The sequence below is a fragment of the Oncorhynchus gorbuscha genome, linkage group LG10, assembly GCF_021184085.1.
Source record: "Oncorhynchus gorbuscha isolate QuinsamMale2020 ecotype Even-year linkage group LG10, OgorEven_v1.0, whole genome shotgun sequence".
In the NCBI taxonomy this organism is placed as follows: Eukaryota; Metazoa; Chordata; class Actinopteri; order Salmoniformes; family Salmonidae; genus Oncorhynchus; species Oncorhynchus gorbuscha.
Window position 1 is genome coordinate 30907489 of NC_060182.1, and position 16144 is coordinate 30923632.

At 41.9% G+C, this 16144-nt stretch overlaps 1 protein-coding gene across 1 annotated transcript in view; it reads left to right on the plus strand.

The window, feature by feature from the left end:
* The window catches only part of LOC124045861 (disks large-associated protein 4-like), a 34620-nt gene extending 19581 nt beyond the window's left edge, over positions 1 to 15039 (plus strand). Inside the window, exons 5-10 of the mRNA XM_046365600.1 lie at positions 5831 to 6267; positions 6398 to 6489; positions 8573 to 9012; positions 11304 to 11395; positions 11850 to 11990; positions 12105 to 15039. Of these exons, the coding sequence (XP_046221556.1) occupies positions 5831 to 6267; positions 6398 to 6489; positions 8573 to 9012; positions 11304 to 11395; positions 11850 to 11990; positions 12105 to 12329 (1427 nt within the window). The 3' untranslated portion in view covers positions 12330 to 15039. The remainder of the gene's footprint in view (positions 1 to 5830; positions 6268 to 6397; positions 6490 to 8572; positions 9013 to 11303; positions 11396 to 11849; positions 11991 to 12104) is intronic.
* The last annotated feature ends 1105 nt before the right edge of the window (positions 15040 to 16144 follow it).

A 16144-nucleotide genomic window follows, 5' to 3' on the forward strand; every position in this document is an offset into this window, starting at 1 on the left:
AATTGCTAAGATTAGACAAATCAAACTGTTGTGCTATAATGAAATATAATGAAATGTAATGAAATGTAATGAACAAGTTATACTACCCGCGGGAGCGAAGTGCCGATGCGACCACTCGCTCCAACCCGGAAGAAATGACCATATGACTTGATGAATGTGGTAACTGGACTAGAGGTCAACCGATTACGATTTTTCAACACCGATAGCAATTTATTGCAGGACCAAACAAAAGCCGATAACGATTCATCTTCTTCTTCAAAAAAAAATATACAGTTGGAAGTCGGAAGTTTACATTAACTTGTTTTTCAACCACTCCATACATTACTTGTTAACAAACTGTCGTTTTTACAAGTTGGTTAGGACATATACTTTGTGCATGACACACGTCATTTTTCCAAAAATTGTTTACAGATTATTTCACTTAGAATTCACTGTATCACAATTCCAGTTGGTCAGAAGTTTACATACACTAAGTTGACTGTGCTTTTAAACAGCTTGGAAAATTACAGGAAAATGTTGTGGCTTTAGAAGATTCTGATAGGCTAATTGACATCATTTGACTCAATTGGAGGTATACCTGTGGATGTATTTCAAGGCCTACCTTTAAACTCAGTGCCTCTTTGCTTTAACATCAAAGGAAATCTGACAAGACCTCTGAAAATAAATTGTAGACTTCCACAAGTCTGGTTCATCCAATTTCCAAACGCCTGAAGGTATCACGTTCATCTGTACAAACAATAGTACGCAAGTATAACACCATGGGACCATGCATCTGTCATACCGCTCAGGAAGGAGACGCGTTCTGTCTCATAGAGATGAACGTACTTTGGTGCGAAAAGTGCAAATCAATCCCAGAACAACAGCAAAGAACCTTGTGAAGATGTTGCACGAAACAGGTACAAAAGTATCTATATCCACAGTAAAACGAGTCCCATATTGACATAACCTGAAAGGCCGCTCAGCAAGGAAGAAGCCACTGCTCCAAAACCGCCATAATAAGCCAGACTACTGTTTGCAACTGCACATGGGGACAAAGATCATACTTTTTGGAGAAATGTCCTCTGGTCTCATGAAACAAATATAGAACTGTTTGGCCATAATGACCATCGTTATGTTTGGAGGAAAAATGGGGAGGCTTGCAAGCCAAAGAACACCATCCCAACCGTGAAGCATGGGGGTGACAGCATCATGTTGTGGAGGTGCTTTGCTGCAGGAGGGACTGGTGCATTTCACAAAATAGATTGCATCATGAGGGATGAAAATTATGTGGATATATTGAAGCAACATCTCAAGACATCAGTCATGAATTTAAAGCTTGGTTGCAAATGGGTCTTCCAAATGGACAATGACCCCAAGCATACTTCCAAAGTTGTGGCAAAGTGGCTTAAGGACAACAAAGTCAAGGTATTGAAGTGGCCATCACAAAGTCCTGACATCAATCCTATAGAACATTTGTGGGCAGAACTGAAAAAGCGTGTGTGAGCAAGGAGGCCTACAAACCTGACTCGGGAACACCAGCTCTGTCAGGAGGAATGGGCCAAAATTCACGCAACTCATCGTGGGAAGCTTGTGGACGGCTACCCGACGCGTTTGGCCCAAGTTAAACAATTTTAAGACAATGCTACCAAATACTAATTGAGTGTATGTAAACTTCTGACCCACTAGGAATGTGATGAAAGAAAGAATCTTAATTAAATAATTCTCTCTACTATTATTCTGACATTTCACATTCTTAAAATAAAGTGGTGATCCTAACTGACCTAAGACAGGGAGTTTTTACAACGATTAAATGTCAGGAATTGTGAAACTAAGTTTAAATGTATTTGGCCAAGGTGTATGTAAACTTCTGACTTCAAATGTATATTTATTTGTAATAATGACAATTAACACTACTGAATTAACAATAACACTTATTTTAACTTAATATAATACATACATCTATTTAGTCTCAAATAAATAATGAAATATGCTCAATTTGGTTTAAATAATGCAAAACACAGTGTTGGAGAAAAAAGTTCAAGTGCAATATGTGCCATGTTAAAAAGCTAACGTTTAATTTCCTTGCTCAGAACATATGAAAGCTGGTGGTAAATATTCCCAGTTAAGATGTTCTTGTTTGTAGTTATTTTAGGAATTATGACACGTCTCTATACCATTTGTATTTCATATACCTTTGACTATTGGCTGTTCTAATAGGCACTTTCGTATTGCCAGCCTAATCTCAGGAGTTGATAGGCTTGAAGTCAAAAACAGCGTTGTGATCAAGCATTGCTAAGAGCTGCTGGCAAACGCAGGAAAGTACTGTTTGAATGAATGCTTATGAGCCTGCTGCTGCCTACCACCGCTCAGTCTGCTATATCAAATCATAGACTTAATTATAATATAATAAACACAGAAATACGAGCCTTTGGTCGTTAATATGGTCAAATCCGGAAACTAATTTAGAAAATAAAATGTTTATTCTTTCAGTGAAATACGGAAACGTTCCGTATTTTATAGAACGGGTGGCATCCCTAAGTCTAAATATTGCTGTTACATTGCACAACCTGTTATGTCATAATTATGTAAAAATGTGGCAAATTAGTTCACAACGAGCCAGGCGGCCCAAATTGTTGCATATACCCTGACTCTGCTTGCACTGAACGTAAGAGAAGTGACACAATTTTCCTAGTTAAGGAGAAGTGTATCTAAAGTTCCATGTATAATACTTGTATCTTCATCAACATTTATGATGAGTATTTCTGTAAATTGACGTGGCTCTCTGCAAAATCACCGGATGTTTTTGGAACTAGTGAACGTAACGCGCCAATGTATACTGAGATTATTTTATATAAATATGAACTTTATCGAACAAAACACATGTATTGTGTAACATGAAGTCCTATGAGTGTCATCTGATGAAGATCAAAGGTTATTGATAAATTCTCTCTCTATTTCTGATTTTTGTGACTCCACTCTTTGGCTGGAAACATGGCTGTGTTTTTCTGTGACTTGGCTCTGACCTAACATAATTGTTTGTAGTGCTTTTGCCGTAAAGCCTATTTGAAATTTGACACTGTGGTAGGGATTAACAAGAAGTGTATCTTTAAAATGGTGTGAAATACATGTATGTTTGGGGAATTTTAATTATGGGATTTCCTGTTGTTTTGAATTTGGCGCCCTGCACTTTCTCTGGTTGTTGTCATATCGATCCCCTTAGCGGGATCTCAGCCCTAAGAATTTAATCCAACCGATGTGTCAGATTTCAAAAAAGCTATATGGAAAAAGCATACCATGCAATAATCTGAGTATGGCGCTCAGAGCCCAAACAAACCAAAAAGATATCCTCCACATTGTGCAGTCAACAGAAGTCAGAAATGACATTATAAATATTGACTTATCTTTGATGATATTCATCAGAATGCAGAATCCCAGTTCCACAATAAATGTTTGTTTTGTTAGCCCATTCGGTAAACAAATCCAAACTCAAGAAGCGAGTTCACTAGGAGCATGTGAAATGTCAAAAAGTTCTGCTACAGTCCGTAGAAACATGTCAAATGAAGTATAGAATCAATCTTTAGGATGTTTTTAACATAAATCAAACATAAATCTTCAATAATGTTCCAACCGGAGAATTCCTTTGTCTGTAGAAAAGCAATGGAACAGAGCTCACTCTCACGTGAACGAGCGTCACGAGCTCAAGGCATTCTGCCAGACCTCTTGACTCATTCCCCTCTCATTCGCCCCCACTTCACAGTAGAAGCATCAAACAAGGTTCTAAAGACTGACATCTAGTGGAAGTCGTAGGAAGTGCAACATGACCAATATCCCACTATCTTCAATAAGGGAATGAGTTGAAAAACAACTAACCTCAGATTTCCTGGTTGGATTTTTTCTGTTTTACACAGACATCATTCAAACAGTTTTAGAAACGTCAGTGTTTTCTATCCAAATATACTAATCATATGCATATATTAGCAACTGGGACTGAGTAGCAGGCAGTTTACTCTGGGCACCGTATTCATCCAACTACTCAATACTGCACCCAGCCATAAGAAGTTAATATTGCCTGCTAACATGAATTTCTGAACTAAATATGCAGGTTTAAAAAATATATACTTCTGTGTATTGATTTTAAGAAAGGCATTGATGTTTATGGTTAGGTACATTTGTGCAAAGATTGTGCTTTTTTTCAGCAATGTGCTTTTGTTAAATCCTCACCCGTCTGGCGAAGTTGACGTAGGCTGTGATTCGATGATAAATTAACAGCCACCGCATTGACTATATGCAATGCAGGACAAGCTAGTTAACCTAGTAATATCATAAACCATGTGTAGTTAACTAATGATTGCTTTTTTATAAGATATGTTTAAGATGTAAGATATGTTTAATGCTAGCTAGCAACTTACCTTGGCTCCTTGCTGCACTCGCGTAACAGGTGGTCAGCCTGCCACGCAGTTTCCTCGTGGATTGCAATGTAATCGGCCATAATCGTTGTCCAAAAATACCGATTATGAAAACTTGAAATCGGCCCTATTTGATCGGCCTTTAATCAGATCCCACTCAAACAGCTGTTTAAATAGCTGTTGGTGAACATTTTATGATTTTTTTAACGGCATGATCATTACACAGGTGCACCTTTTGCTGGGGACAACAAAACACCACTCTAAAATGTGCAGGTTTGTCACGCAACACGATGCCAGAGATGTCTCAGGTCTTTGAGGGAGTGTGCAATTGGCATGCTGACTGTGGGAATACCAACCAGCACTGTTTCCAGATAATCAAATGTTCAATTCAGTACCAAAAGCCACCTCCAATGTCATTTTAGAGAATTTGGCCGTTTGTCCAACTGGCCTCACAACAGCAGACCACGTGTAACCATGTCATCCCAGGACCTCCACATCCAGCTTCTTCACCTGTGGGATCATCAGAAGGGGGAGGGTGGGGTGGGGTGCTAAGAAGAATGTCTGTAATAAAGGCATTTTTGTGGGGAAAAACTCATTCTGATTGGCTGGGCCTGGCTCCCCAGTGGGTGGGCTTTGCTCCCAAGTGGATGGGCCTATGCCCTCAAAGACCCATCTATGGCTGCGCTCCTGCACAGTAATGTGAAATCCTATATTTAGGGCCAACTGAATTTATTTCAATTTACTGATTTTTCAGTAAAATCTTAGAAATGGTTACATGTTGCGTTCTACTTTTTGTTCAATGTAGTAAAATACAGTTTACCGCCCAGCCCTAAATGCTCATTGTTCATATGTATTTCTTTTCAAAGAACATTTTGATAAAAAAAATATGGTTTACGTGTAAGCCAACCCCGTCTGTTTTTTCCCATAGTTGCTCACGTGTCGGTTTTGTTGCCAAACAACCACCACGTCTATAGTCCCATGAGAATTAACATGATTTGGTAACTAGGCAGGTAAGGGACTCCCATAGGTATAGACTGACGTCAATGGAACTGAAACCGCAGGATGACAGGAAACAGTGTGTGTGTGTGTGTGTGTGTGTGTGTGTGTGTGTGTGTGTGTGTGTGTGTGTGTGTGTGTGTGTGTGTGTGTGTGTGTGTGTGTGTGTGTGTGTGTGTGTGTGTGTGTGTGTGTGTGTGTGTGTGTGTGTGTGTGTGTGTGTGTGTGTGTGTTAGGCATAGGAAAATTGGTAATGTTTTTAGTTTTTTAAAACTTTTGAGCGTGCTGCTCTTTTTGCAGTGGTTTGATTTCAGCGATAATCCTCTACTCAGGATGCCTTTTACAGTTCCATTTAGCTGGTGTGGTGGCTCAGTTGGCGCTACTGGAATTTCCTGCTTTGTCCTGGTTCAGGTTTCACAGAATGGTCCTTCTGCCCCTTCTCTTCCCAGCACTGCCGACTTGTGTAAACAGCTCCTGTAAGAAGGCTCCCCCGCCGGTCCCTCCGCGCACTACCTCCACGCCCTACATCTCTGTGACGGTGCAGAGCAGCACTGAGTCGGCCCAGGACACATACCTGGACCAACAGGACCACCGTGGCGAGGCCAACAGCCAATCAGGACGCAGCAGCAACTCTTCCGACAGCCTCTGCAGCCTGCGTACAGGCAGCCTGGCCAAGGGCTCAAAGCCCCCAGCCCCCGTCGCTGCCCCTGTCCCTGCCCCGAGGGACTCCCACCCACCACCCTCCTCCATCACCACCCAGTCTTCGCCCCAGGTCCAGCCCCAGAATGATACCCTAAACCCAGGCCCCAGCCTCACCCCAGACCAGTCCCTGACCCTACCAGAGCCTGTTCCCACCAAAAGGAAGCTCTCCTCTATCGGCATCCAGGTGAGCCCAGGAATCAATTTTCTAAATTGGCAAGACCGGGGTGTTCGGGTTGAATGTCTGACTTACTGTAATGTGCTGCTACACAGAGGGTGTGTAGAATGACTCATTCATTGTAGTGGTTGACTTGTAGGTGGATTGTGTTCAGCCAATCCAGAGAGAGGATCAACCGCCTCCCTCGACCAAGTTCCAGTCTATTGGAGTGCAGGTGGAGAACGGCAGGCCGTAAGTTGTTGCTGTTTAGCTATTATCTCAATCTGCTGTTCAGAGCCACTTGTGTAATAGTCATCTTAATTTTCTCACGTGCTCTCTTTCGCACGTCTTGCCTTTTCTGCGTTTACTGGAAAGGCAAAGAGACGGACAATGTGCTTTCAGCTCCTCTCATTTTTATTTAGTTTATTTAACTAGGAAAGTCAGTTAAGAACAAATTCATATTTACAATGACAACCCACTGTTCCCCGGTAGGCCAACTGCCTTGTTCAGGGATTCGATCCAGCAACCTTTCGGCCCAACTGGCCAAACGCTCTAACCACTAGGCTACCTGCTGCCCCTCATGTCCTATACCTGTCAGTCAAACTCCCCTTCATAATGATGGCTTACTGTGTATGCCTGTCATTGGGAGAGGAAGTCTGACCTAGGTATTTGCTTCATAACTGTCCTTGGTCTATTTATTTGGGATACAGAGTAGAGGTCGACCGAATAGGATTTTTCAACGCCGATACCGATTATTGGAGGGCCATAAAAGCCAATGCCGATTAGTCGGCCAATTTTTATTTATTTGTAATAATGACAATTACAACAATACTGAACGAACACTTATTTTAACTTAATATAATACATCAATAAAATCAATTTAGCCTCAAGTAAATAATGAAACATGTTTAATTTGGTTTAAATAATGCAAAAACAAAGTGTTGGAGAAGAAAGTAAGTGCAATATGTTCCATGTAAAATATGTGCCATGTAAGAAAGCTAACGTTTAAGTTCCTTGCTCAGAACATGAGAACATATGAAAGCTGGTGGTTCCTTTTAACATGAGTCTTCAATATTCCCAGGTAAGAAGTTTTAGGTTGTGGTTATTATAGGAATTATAGGACTATTTCCCTCTATACCATTTGTATTTCATTAACCTTTGACTATTGGATGTTCTTATAGGCACTTTAGTATTGCCAGTGTAACAGTATAGCTTCCGCCCCTCTCCTCGCTCCTCCCTGGGCTCGAACCAGGAACACATCGACAATTAGCGCGCACTAACTAGCTAGCCATTTCACTTCGGTTACACGAGCCTCATCTCTGGAGTTGATAGGCTTGAAGTCCTAAACAGCGTAATGCTTGACGCACAACGAAGAGCTGCTGGCAAAACGCACAAAAGTGATGTTTGAATGAATGTTTACGCGCCTGCTTCTGCCTACCACCGTTCAGTCAGATACTTGTATGTTCAGTCAGATTATATGCTACGCAGAACACTCTAGATAATATCTAGTAATATCATCAACCATGTGATTATGATTGTTTTTTATAAGATAAGTTTAATGCTAGCTAGCAACTTACCTTGGCTTACTGTATTCGCGTAACTCCTTGTGGAGTGCAACGAGAGAGAGGCAGGTCGTTATTGCGTTGGACTAGTTAAGGTTGCAAGATTGGATCCCCCGAGCTGACAAGGTGAAAATATGTTCTGCCCCTGAACAAGGCAGTTAACCCACTGTTCCTAAGCAGTCATTGAAAATAAGAATGTGTTAACTGACTTGCCTAGTTAAATAAAGGTGTAAAAGTAAAACGGCAAATCGTCGCACTAAAATACCGATTTCCGATTGTTATGAAAACTTGAAATCGGCCCTAATTAATCAGCCATTCTGATTAATCGGTCAACCTCTAATTTGTGTGCGTGTATGACTGAGACCTAGATTTAATGACATCAAGCATTAACAGGCGATAGCCGGCACCCGCATGGCTGATGTTTTGGTGTTGTCGGAGGTGTAACTGCATTGGAGCTGTCAAATTGACGAGCTGCTGCTCTTGTGATCATTGTCACGACGCCACGCCCAGTAAGAAGTTCAGAAGCAGAAAGTGTAGGCTACATAGAAATATAGTTCCACCTCAGACACCGGCAAAACAACCACTATGCCAATGTCTGCTAGTGCGGATCTAGTAGAATCAAGCCCTCAGTGCTCCTGTATTCTCTGGAACACCGTGCGGTCAGAGGTGCCGCAGTGATGTGTTGGTCGTCAGTCCCCAAGGTGGACCTTTTCTACATCCACAGTAAATGATCTCCGACCTGCACCAATACTAATCCGTGTGTGTCCGTCCAGACTCAGCCGGGCCAGCAGCATGGCCTCCAGACAGGAGACAGAGACAGAGCCTCAAGACTCTAAACAAGATGTCCCTACCTCAGAAAACAACTGTACAGTCCACTGCAACAGCCAGCCACTAGACCCCGACCCCACTGCTTCCAATGGTAAGGAGTGCGCGGTGGTGCAGCAGCCCCCTAAACATCCCTCTTTCCCGGCTAGAGCATCCGCCTCCCTCCCAGAGAGCCTGGACCTGACCTTGGATCCCTCCTTCCTGCCTCCTCCGGACCCCAGCTTGGTGGGTGGAAACGGCAGTGCCCAGGGAGATGCAGCTGCACCCAGCACCTGCCTCCGGGACGGCAACTGGTTTCTCAAACTTCTACAGGCTGAGACGGCACGCATGGAAGGCTGGTGTCAACAGATGGAGCAGGAGACCAAAGACAAGGACATCTCAGAGGAGGGTACGAGACACACAGTACACCATACTCTTAACTAGCTAAATGTATAAGACACATACTATACTCACTCTGATAGGAATACAGGGGCTTTCAGAGAGTAAGAGACAGTCAATCATACACACTGTATACAGTAGACCAAATCAGTTCAATAGTAGTATTTGACTAAACAAAATTAGAGAATCTATCAGTTCTCTAACATGGATTTGGCATTGAAAATATGTCCTCCTCGTCTCTGAAACACTAAGACAACAGACTGTCCTTATCAGCTCCTGTCTGCTGTTAGCGATTGGAGATGCCAGGGCAGGGCATGCTAATGGTTAGCAGCTAACGCTGCTCATTATCTAGTGGATCGGAGCTTCCCTCCAGTCTTCTAGAGCTACTGTAGACATTAATTGAATCTCTTTGATCTTCCTATGATCTGTCTCAGGCAGGCAGATAATATTCCTCCACCTGTATTGCGGGTATTTAATGATTGTGTAATGAACACTATTGACTCCCACATCAGATTGTTCATCAGCTATTTTCTCACTGGACCTGTACTGTATAGTTGTGGCCAAAAGTTTTGAGAATGACTCATATTAATTTTCACAAAGTCTGCTGCCTCAGTGTCTTTAGATATTTTTGTCAGATGTTACTATGGAATACTGAAATATAATTACAAGCATTTCATAAGTGTCAAAGGCTTTTATTGACAATTACGTGAAGTTGATGCAGAGTCAATATTTGCAGTGTTGACCCTTTTTCAAGATCTCTGCAATCCGCCCTGGCATGCTGTCAATTAACTTCTGGGCCACATCCTGATTTATGGCAGCCCATTCTTGCATAATCAATGCTTGGAGTTTGTCCACACGCCTCTTGAGAATTGACCACAAGTTCTCAATGTCTGGGGAGTTTCCTGACCATGTACCAAAAATATTTATGTTTTGTTTCCCGAGCCACTTAGTTATCACTTTTGCCTTATGGCAAGGTGCTCCATCATGCTGGAAAAGGCATTGTTCATCACCAAACTGTTCCTGGATGGTTGGGAGAAGTTGCTCTCGGAGGATGTGTTGGTATCATTCTTTATTCATGGCTGTGTTCTTAGGCAACATTGTGAGTGAGCCCACTCCCTTGGCTGTGAAGCAACCCCACACATGAATGGTGTCAGGATGCTTTACCGTTGGCATGTCACAGGACTGATGGTAGCGCTCACCTTGTCTTCTCCGGACAAGCTTTTTTTACGGATGTCCCAAACAATCGGAAATGGGATTCATCAGAGAAAATTACTTTACCCGTCCTCAGCTCTCCAATCCCTGTACCTTTTGCAGAATATCATTCTGTCCCTGATGTTTTTCCTGGAGAGAAGTGGCTTCTTTGCTGCCCTTCTTGACACCAGGCTATCCTCCAAAAGTCTTCTCACTGTGCGTGCAGCTGCACTCACACCTGCCTGCTGAATCAATTTTAGGAGACGGTCCTGGTGCTTGCTGGACTTTATTGGGCATCCTAAAGCATTCTCCACAACAATTGAACCGCTCTCCTTGAAGTTCTTGAAGTTCCGATAAATGGTTGATTTCGGTGCTATCCTACTGGCAGCAATATCTGTGCCTTTTTGTGCAAAGCAATGATGACGGCACGTGTTTCCTTGCAGGTAACCATGATTGACAGAGGAAGAACAATGATTCCAAGCACCACCCTCCTTTTCAAGCTTCCAGTTTGTTATTTGAACTCAATCAGCTTAACAGAGTGATCTCCAGCCTTGTCCTCGTCAACACTCACACCTGTGTTAACGAGATAATCACTGACATGATGTCAGCTGGTCCTTTTGTGGCAGGGCTGAAATGCAGTGGAAATGTTTTTGGGGATTCAGTTCATTTGCATGGCAAAGAGGGACTTTGCAAGTTAATTGCAATTCATCTAATCATTCTTCATAACATTCTGGAGTATATGCAAATTGCCATCAAACAAACTGAGGCAGCAGACTTTGTGAAAATTAATATTTGTGTCATTCTCAAGACTTTTGGCCACGACTGTATAGACTTACTTTATTATGCAAATGTTAAGACTGAAGTTTAACAGTGTATAAGGTCCTTTAAAAAAGGATAATGTCCCCAGCAATGTAAATTCCACACTGAATTGAAAAGGGTAGCTGAGGACCAGTATTCATGTCAAATGAGGGTCACATAACCATACCGTTTTCCTTATCCTCATAAACTAGATGAATTCACTAAATATTGGTGTCTGTGCCCATTTGAATAATGTTTAACTACCTGCATGTTGTTGAGGTTGGGATTGCTGACTGGCTGTTATCTGTGTAGTGATGGGCACGGTCCGCAGTGCAGTGGGCAGTGCCCAACTCCTCATAGCCCAGAAGTTCCAGCAGTTCAGAGGACTATGTGACGAGAACCTTGTGAGTGGCACTAACCCTTTCAAAATCCCTGTTAATCTGGTATATTTCAATACGCTGTTTTGAGTCTCGGCATGCAGAGGTTGAGTTTAATAGCTCCCCCTGGCAATGAGGCAACACACCCATCTCTATAACAAATTACTCATTGGTGCTAAATCTTCCAGAAAGTGAATGTTATAATTCATTTTATATGATTTATTTAAGTGTCATACACCTACTGGTGCCGAGCCCACATGTGCTTGCAAGACACTACTAAACACCATACCATTTTCCTTGTACTCAAAATATATATTTTTGAAAATGATAAGCACATACAATAATTATGGAAAGTACAGGTACCATCTAGCCACACTACACCAGCTGTACATTTCTCCTGTTATGTAATGTCACTGTGTCTAGACAAGCCAATCAGCCTTTCACATTTTAAACCTGTGCTGTTCTTCTTCCTGTCGGTTAGAATGTGAATGCCAACCCTCAGCCCACAGCTCAGGACCTGGCAGGGTTCTGGGACCTCCTGCAGCTCTCTGTAGAGGACATTAGTGTCAAGTTTGATGAGCTCTGGCAACTCAAGGCCAACAACTGGCAGCTGCCGGAGAAGGTATTGGAATTACACAACATATCACCTCAATAGATCCTGTTTACATCCTAACATATATTCTTAATGGGTTTGCTTTGCAACATCTCTTCATCCTAATCTCTCTCTCGTCGTCAGGAAGAGAAGAAGCCTGCACCCCCCGTTGTGCCAAAGAAGACATCCAAGCCCAAGCTGAGCCCTGGGAAGGACCGGAGCATAGATTCGGCGGTGGACAAGCAGCGGCAGGAGGCCAGGAAACGCCTGATGGCGGCCAAACGTGCGGCGTCCGTACGACAGAACTCTGCCACGGAAAGCTCAGACAGCATTGAGATCTACGTCCCCGAGGCCCAGACACGCCTCTGAGAACGGACCACCATTGGCACCCTGCTCCCCCCACATTTAAGGAACAGCCACAAACACACACACACTAGTGAACACACACACACCTTGCTCCCCATGAAGGAACAGTCTCAAACACAGTAGAGAAACACCCAGAGGCGCAGAGGTTGGTCCCCTAATTGCAGCGCAGCGTCCGATAGGACGAGAGCACAGGACCGCAAAAAATGCAGAACAATGCAAAACTTTTTCCTTCCTGGCTGCCATGGAGACAGAGACCTGAACAGACATTTAGTACTATTGTTATTAATATTATATTAAATATTGTTTTCTCCTAAACTATATCAAGAAGAATCTTGGATAAAAGGACATTCTTATTCCCTGTGAGCTTAAGAATCTTGGTATCCCAGAAGTTTACTCTCTTCTCACCCCCTCACTGCTTCTGAGTCTGCGAGCTGGGCTGGGCTCTCTCGTTTACGAGCTACGGACCACCACACTCAGGATACACACAGGTGTACTCACTCACGGTCCACACACAGTCTTCCTCTTCTCACTTTGTATTAGGCTGCCATTGCATTGGTTGTGGACGGCAAGCTTTACTGTGTACGGAATCAAATCTATATGAGATGATGGGGTTGTCGTGTACAGAGGTAGGACACAGTCAGAAGACCAGAGGAAGACCGTAGCATTAGATCTATCTCACACTCTGGCTATTAGTAGGATGGGTCTTTTTTTTAAATGTTCTTTACCAGATTGTTTGTTAGACAAGGTCCAGTGTTCAGTACTATGTTATTTTTTTATAGAACAGGTACATATACTGTCATGATGATATTTGCACATGATGCAATCATTAACTCTCGCTCATAAACACACACTGTGCTGTCTGTCAGCGTCTGTGCAGACTCATGTTTTGTCTTATATGCCCTTTTAGGGAAGAAGAGATTACTATGGCCAGTTGATGTGTGCTACAGTAGGAATGTAAAATGCATTGAAAATAACTTGTTGACTGCACCTCCACTCCAACTGTTTACCCCAGATCAAGTCAGCGCCCTTCTGTTTCCCTGTTTATTCTGGCTACTTATTTGGTGCAGGGGACCATGTGTATCTCTATTTATTACATTCCCAGTTTCACACTCAACCTCCTTTACAGGGACTCCCAAGCAGCATTGCTTCAATTTGAATCAGAAAGGGGAATTGATTATAAGCTCCCTGTCTTCCCTGATTACAAAGACTGATTTATTTACACCTGCATAGGCCAGAGCTCTGCAAGTGGTTTCGGGAGACAACTAGTATAAGTAAAATTGGACATTTTGAGATGGCAATGTTAAAAATGATTCTGATGTCCAGTCAAAAAAAAAAACAACCCCTAGCCTCTAAACGTTCCGTTTTTTTCCCACATCTGAAGCGATAGGTAAAGCCAAACGATATGTAATGAGTGTACCTAGTCGTGCAATCCACGATACTGCTTCCTCCAGTCTAATTCTTAGACTAGGGGTTGTTTTCTGACTGGGCTGAGTTTTCTCAGGGTGAGCACTCAGTCACTTAACACACCAACATTCAAACCAACAGCACTTTGGTCATCATACCCCATTAATAACCACCACTTGATTGGTCAAAGCCTTAACTCAAACCGTCTGATAGAATAATGATCCAAAAGAATGAATACATACCATACATTATAAAGAAATGTATTTGCGTAAGTATCACCCATCTGCATTCAAAAGGTCCGATTCAAAGTATTGGTGTCTGGTCAAGTACTATTCCTGTTTTGTTGACGTGTTTCAGACTAAGCTCCAGCTGAATTATTGTAGTCATATTGGTGTCTGGCAGCTTGACCTTTCATTTCTTTATACAGACAAATGCACATTGAGGAGATTCAGGGACTAGGGTACATTATTTTTAAGCATTTTATTTTGTATGAGACATTTCATGTGACCTGTTTTGAATTTGTTTGACCTGTGCTATAATGGTTATTGGTATTTTCTGGGTTTGGAGAGTTGATGGTGCTGCACAGGATTGATCATTGTACTGAGATGGTGTGGAATTAAATGCCTTTTCAAGAGAAACATTTCACCATCACTGAAACAGGCTTATTCCCACTATCGTAGGACTATAACATGCATGTAAATGAGCTTTCAGCTTTGCATTTCTCGTAACATGAAAGTTAATTTTCACAAATGAATCTTAACGTTCCACTCATTCTCTGAATTCCAAATCAAGCCCCTAGCCAAGGCACTTCTGTAGATCTGAAACTATAGGACAGGTTGTAGGCCGTCATTGTAAATAAGAATTTTGTTCTTAGCTGACTTGCCTAGTTAAATAAAGCACTATGGTGCAAGAAATTCCACCCAGTCTAACCGAAGCAAATCACCTCTGATCAAAGGTAATGTGATGTTATGCATACATACACCTATGTGAGGGATTGATTTGGAATTTAGAAATGGATCATCTGCAATTTCAGGATCTCAGTACTACTTGTCCCCTTGAAGAGCTGGCTCTCCCCCCCTAAATGGTCAACAACTTTGTCACATGGCTGCTCCCAATGTGCTGATCTGATCCACAGTCAGTTTTGTATTTTTATCTCATAATGTCAAAGAATAGAGAGAATTAGAAGAACTGGGAAAGCAGCTGATGCAGTACCAGGATGTTAATTATTTTGTTTATTTGTAATACATCAACTGCAGACATGTACATTTCATTGTCCAAAGAAATCATTAAACATCCCTTTGTTACAGTACATTTCCTTGTCACCATCATTATACTGTTCTATTATACTAATTTCTATATGTAATATTAGCTCAGATGCTAATATTACAGATGATCGCTGTCGTCAACAATAGTTAGCTATATGTTATACCCTAAACGCATGAACCATATCTCTTTGAATGGCCATCCTCATAGCTCAGAGTCATGTAAAGATCCTATTGAGATCATAGTACCAATCACAAGCTGTTTTCTGTCAGGGGATGGAGATGGCTATATTATGTCTCGTGTCATTCGGGGTTGGTGAATTGGTCTTAGTCAATTGCAAAGATCCTTTTAACACAGTTCACTATATTGATTGAAGATATAAGTGGAAGGGAAATCAGACTAAGATTTCATTTTATCATCTATCTTTAATCATTACAGTGAAATGTGTTAAAGACTGATCTTTGCAATGCACTGGCACAGCATAGGCTCCAGAATTTAGATCTTGTTTCTAGATTAGATTCCTTCAGAATCAGGAGCCTGGAAGGATCGAACCCTTTAGTCCCACACTACTTCAAGAGAACATGGCCTGATTAGGGATCGTCAGGCAGTTTGTATACTACTTGAGATATAAAGGGCTATAATGGACACCGGAAGGGCCAACCCCTGATGGCATATATCCTGTTGAGAATGGACGATGCAAAACTCTTCAGTCATCTGGTTTGGATTGTTAGAACTGATGATCTTGATTGTATCCTTAACGTCAATAACATTTTCCCTTGAATCTCTTTCAGGGTAATGATGGGACACTAACAAAAATCCCCTACTATACCATCTATTCTACATAGATGAACTTTTCTATGGACAGATGCACTTTATTATCTCATTTACCTGACTGTAGCTATACCTCCTTAGACTTGTCACTGGTGATTACACTATTCCCATTAACCAACTCCTCTTTGAGAGATGCAAATAGTGAAACATACATAAATAAATTAGACAAAGAGGACCATTTAGATACTACTGGTCATTATTTACAAATCAAGCACATTCTATTCTATTGATAAGGGGTTGTTCATATGGTATACTAGTTAGACACTGTGAGGTTTGTTTCTTTTGAAAGAATAAAGAATTGTGATTACTATTCAAATATG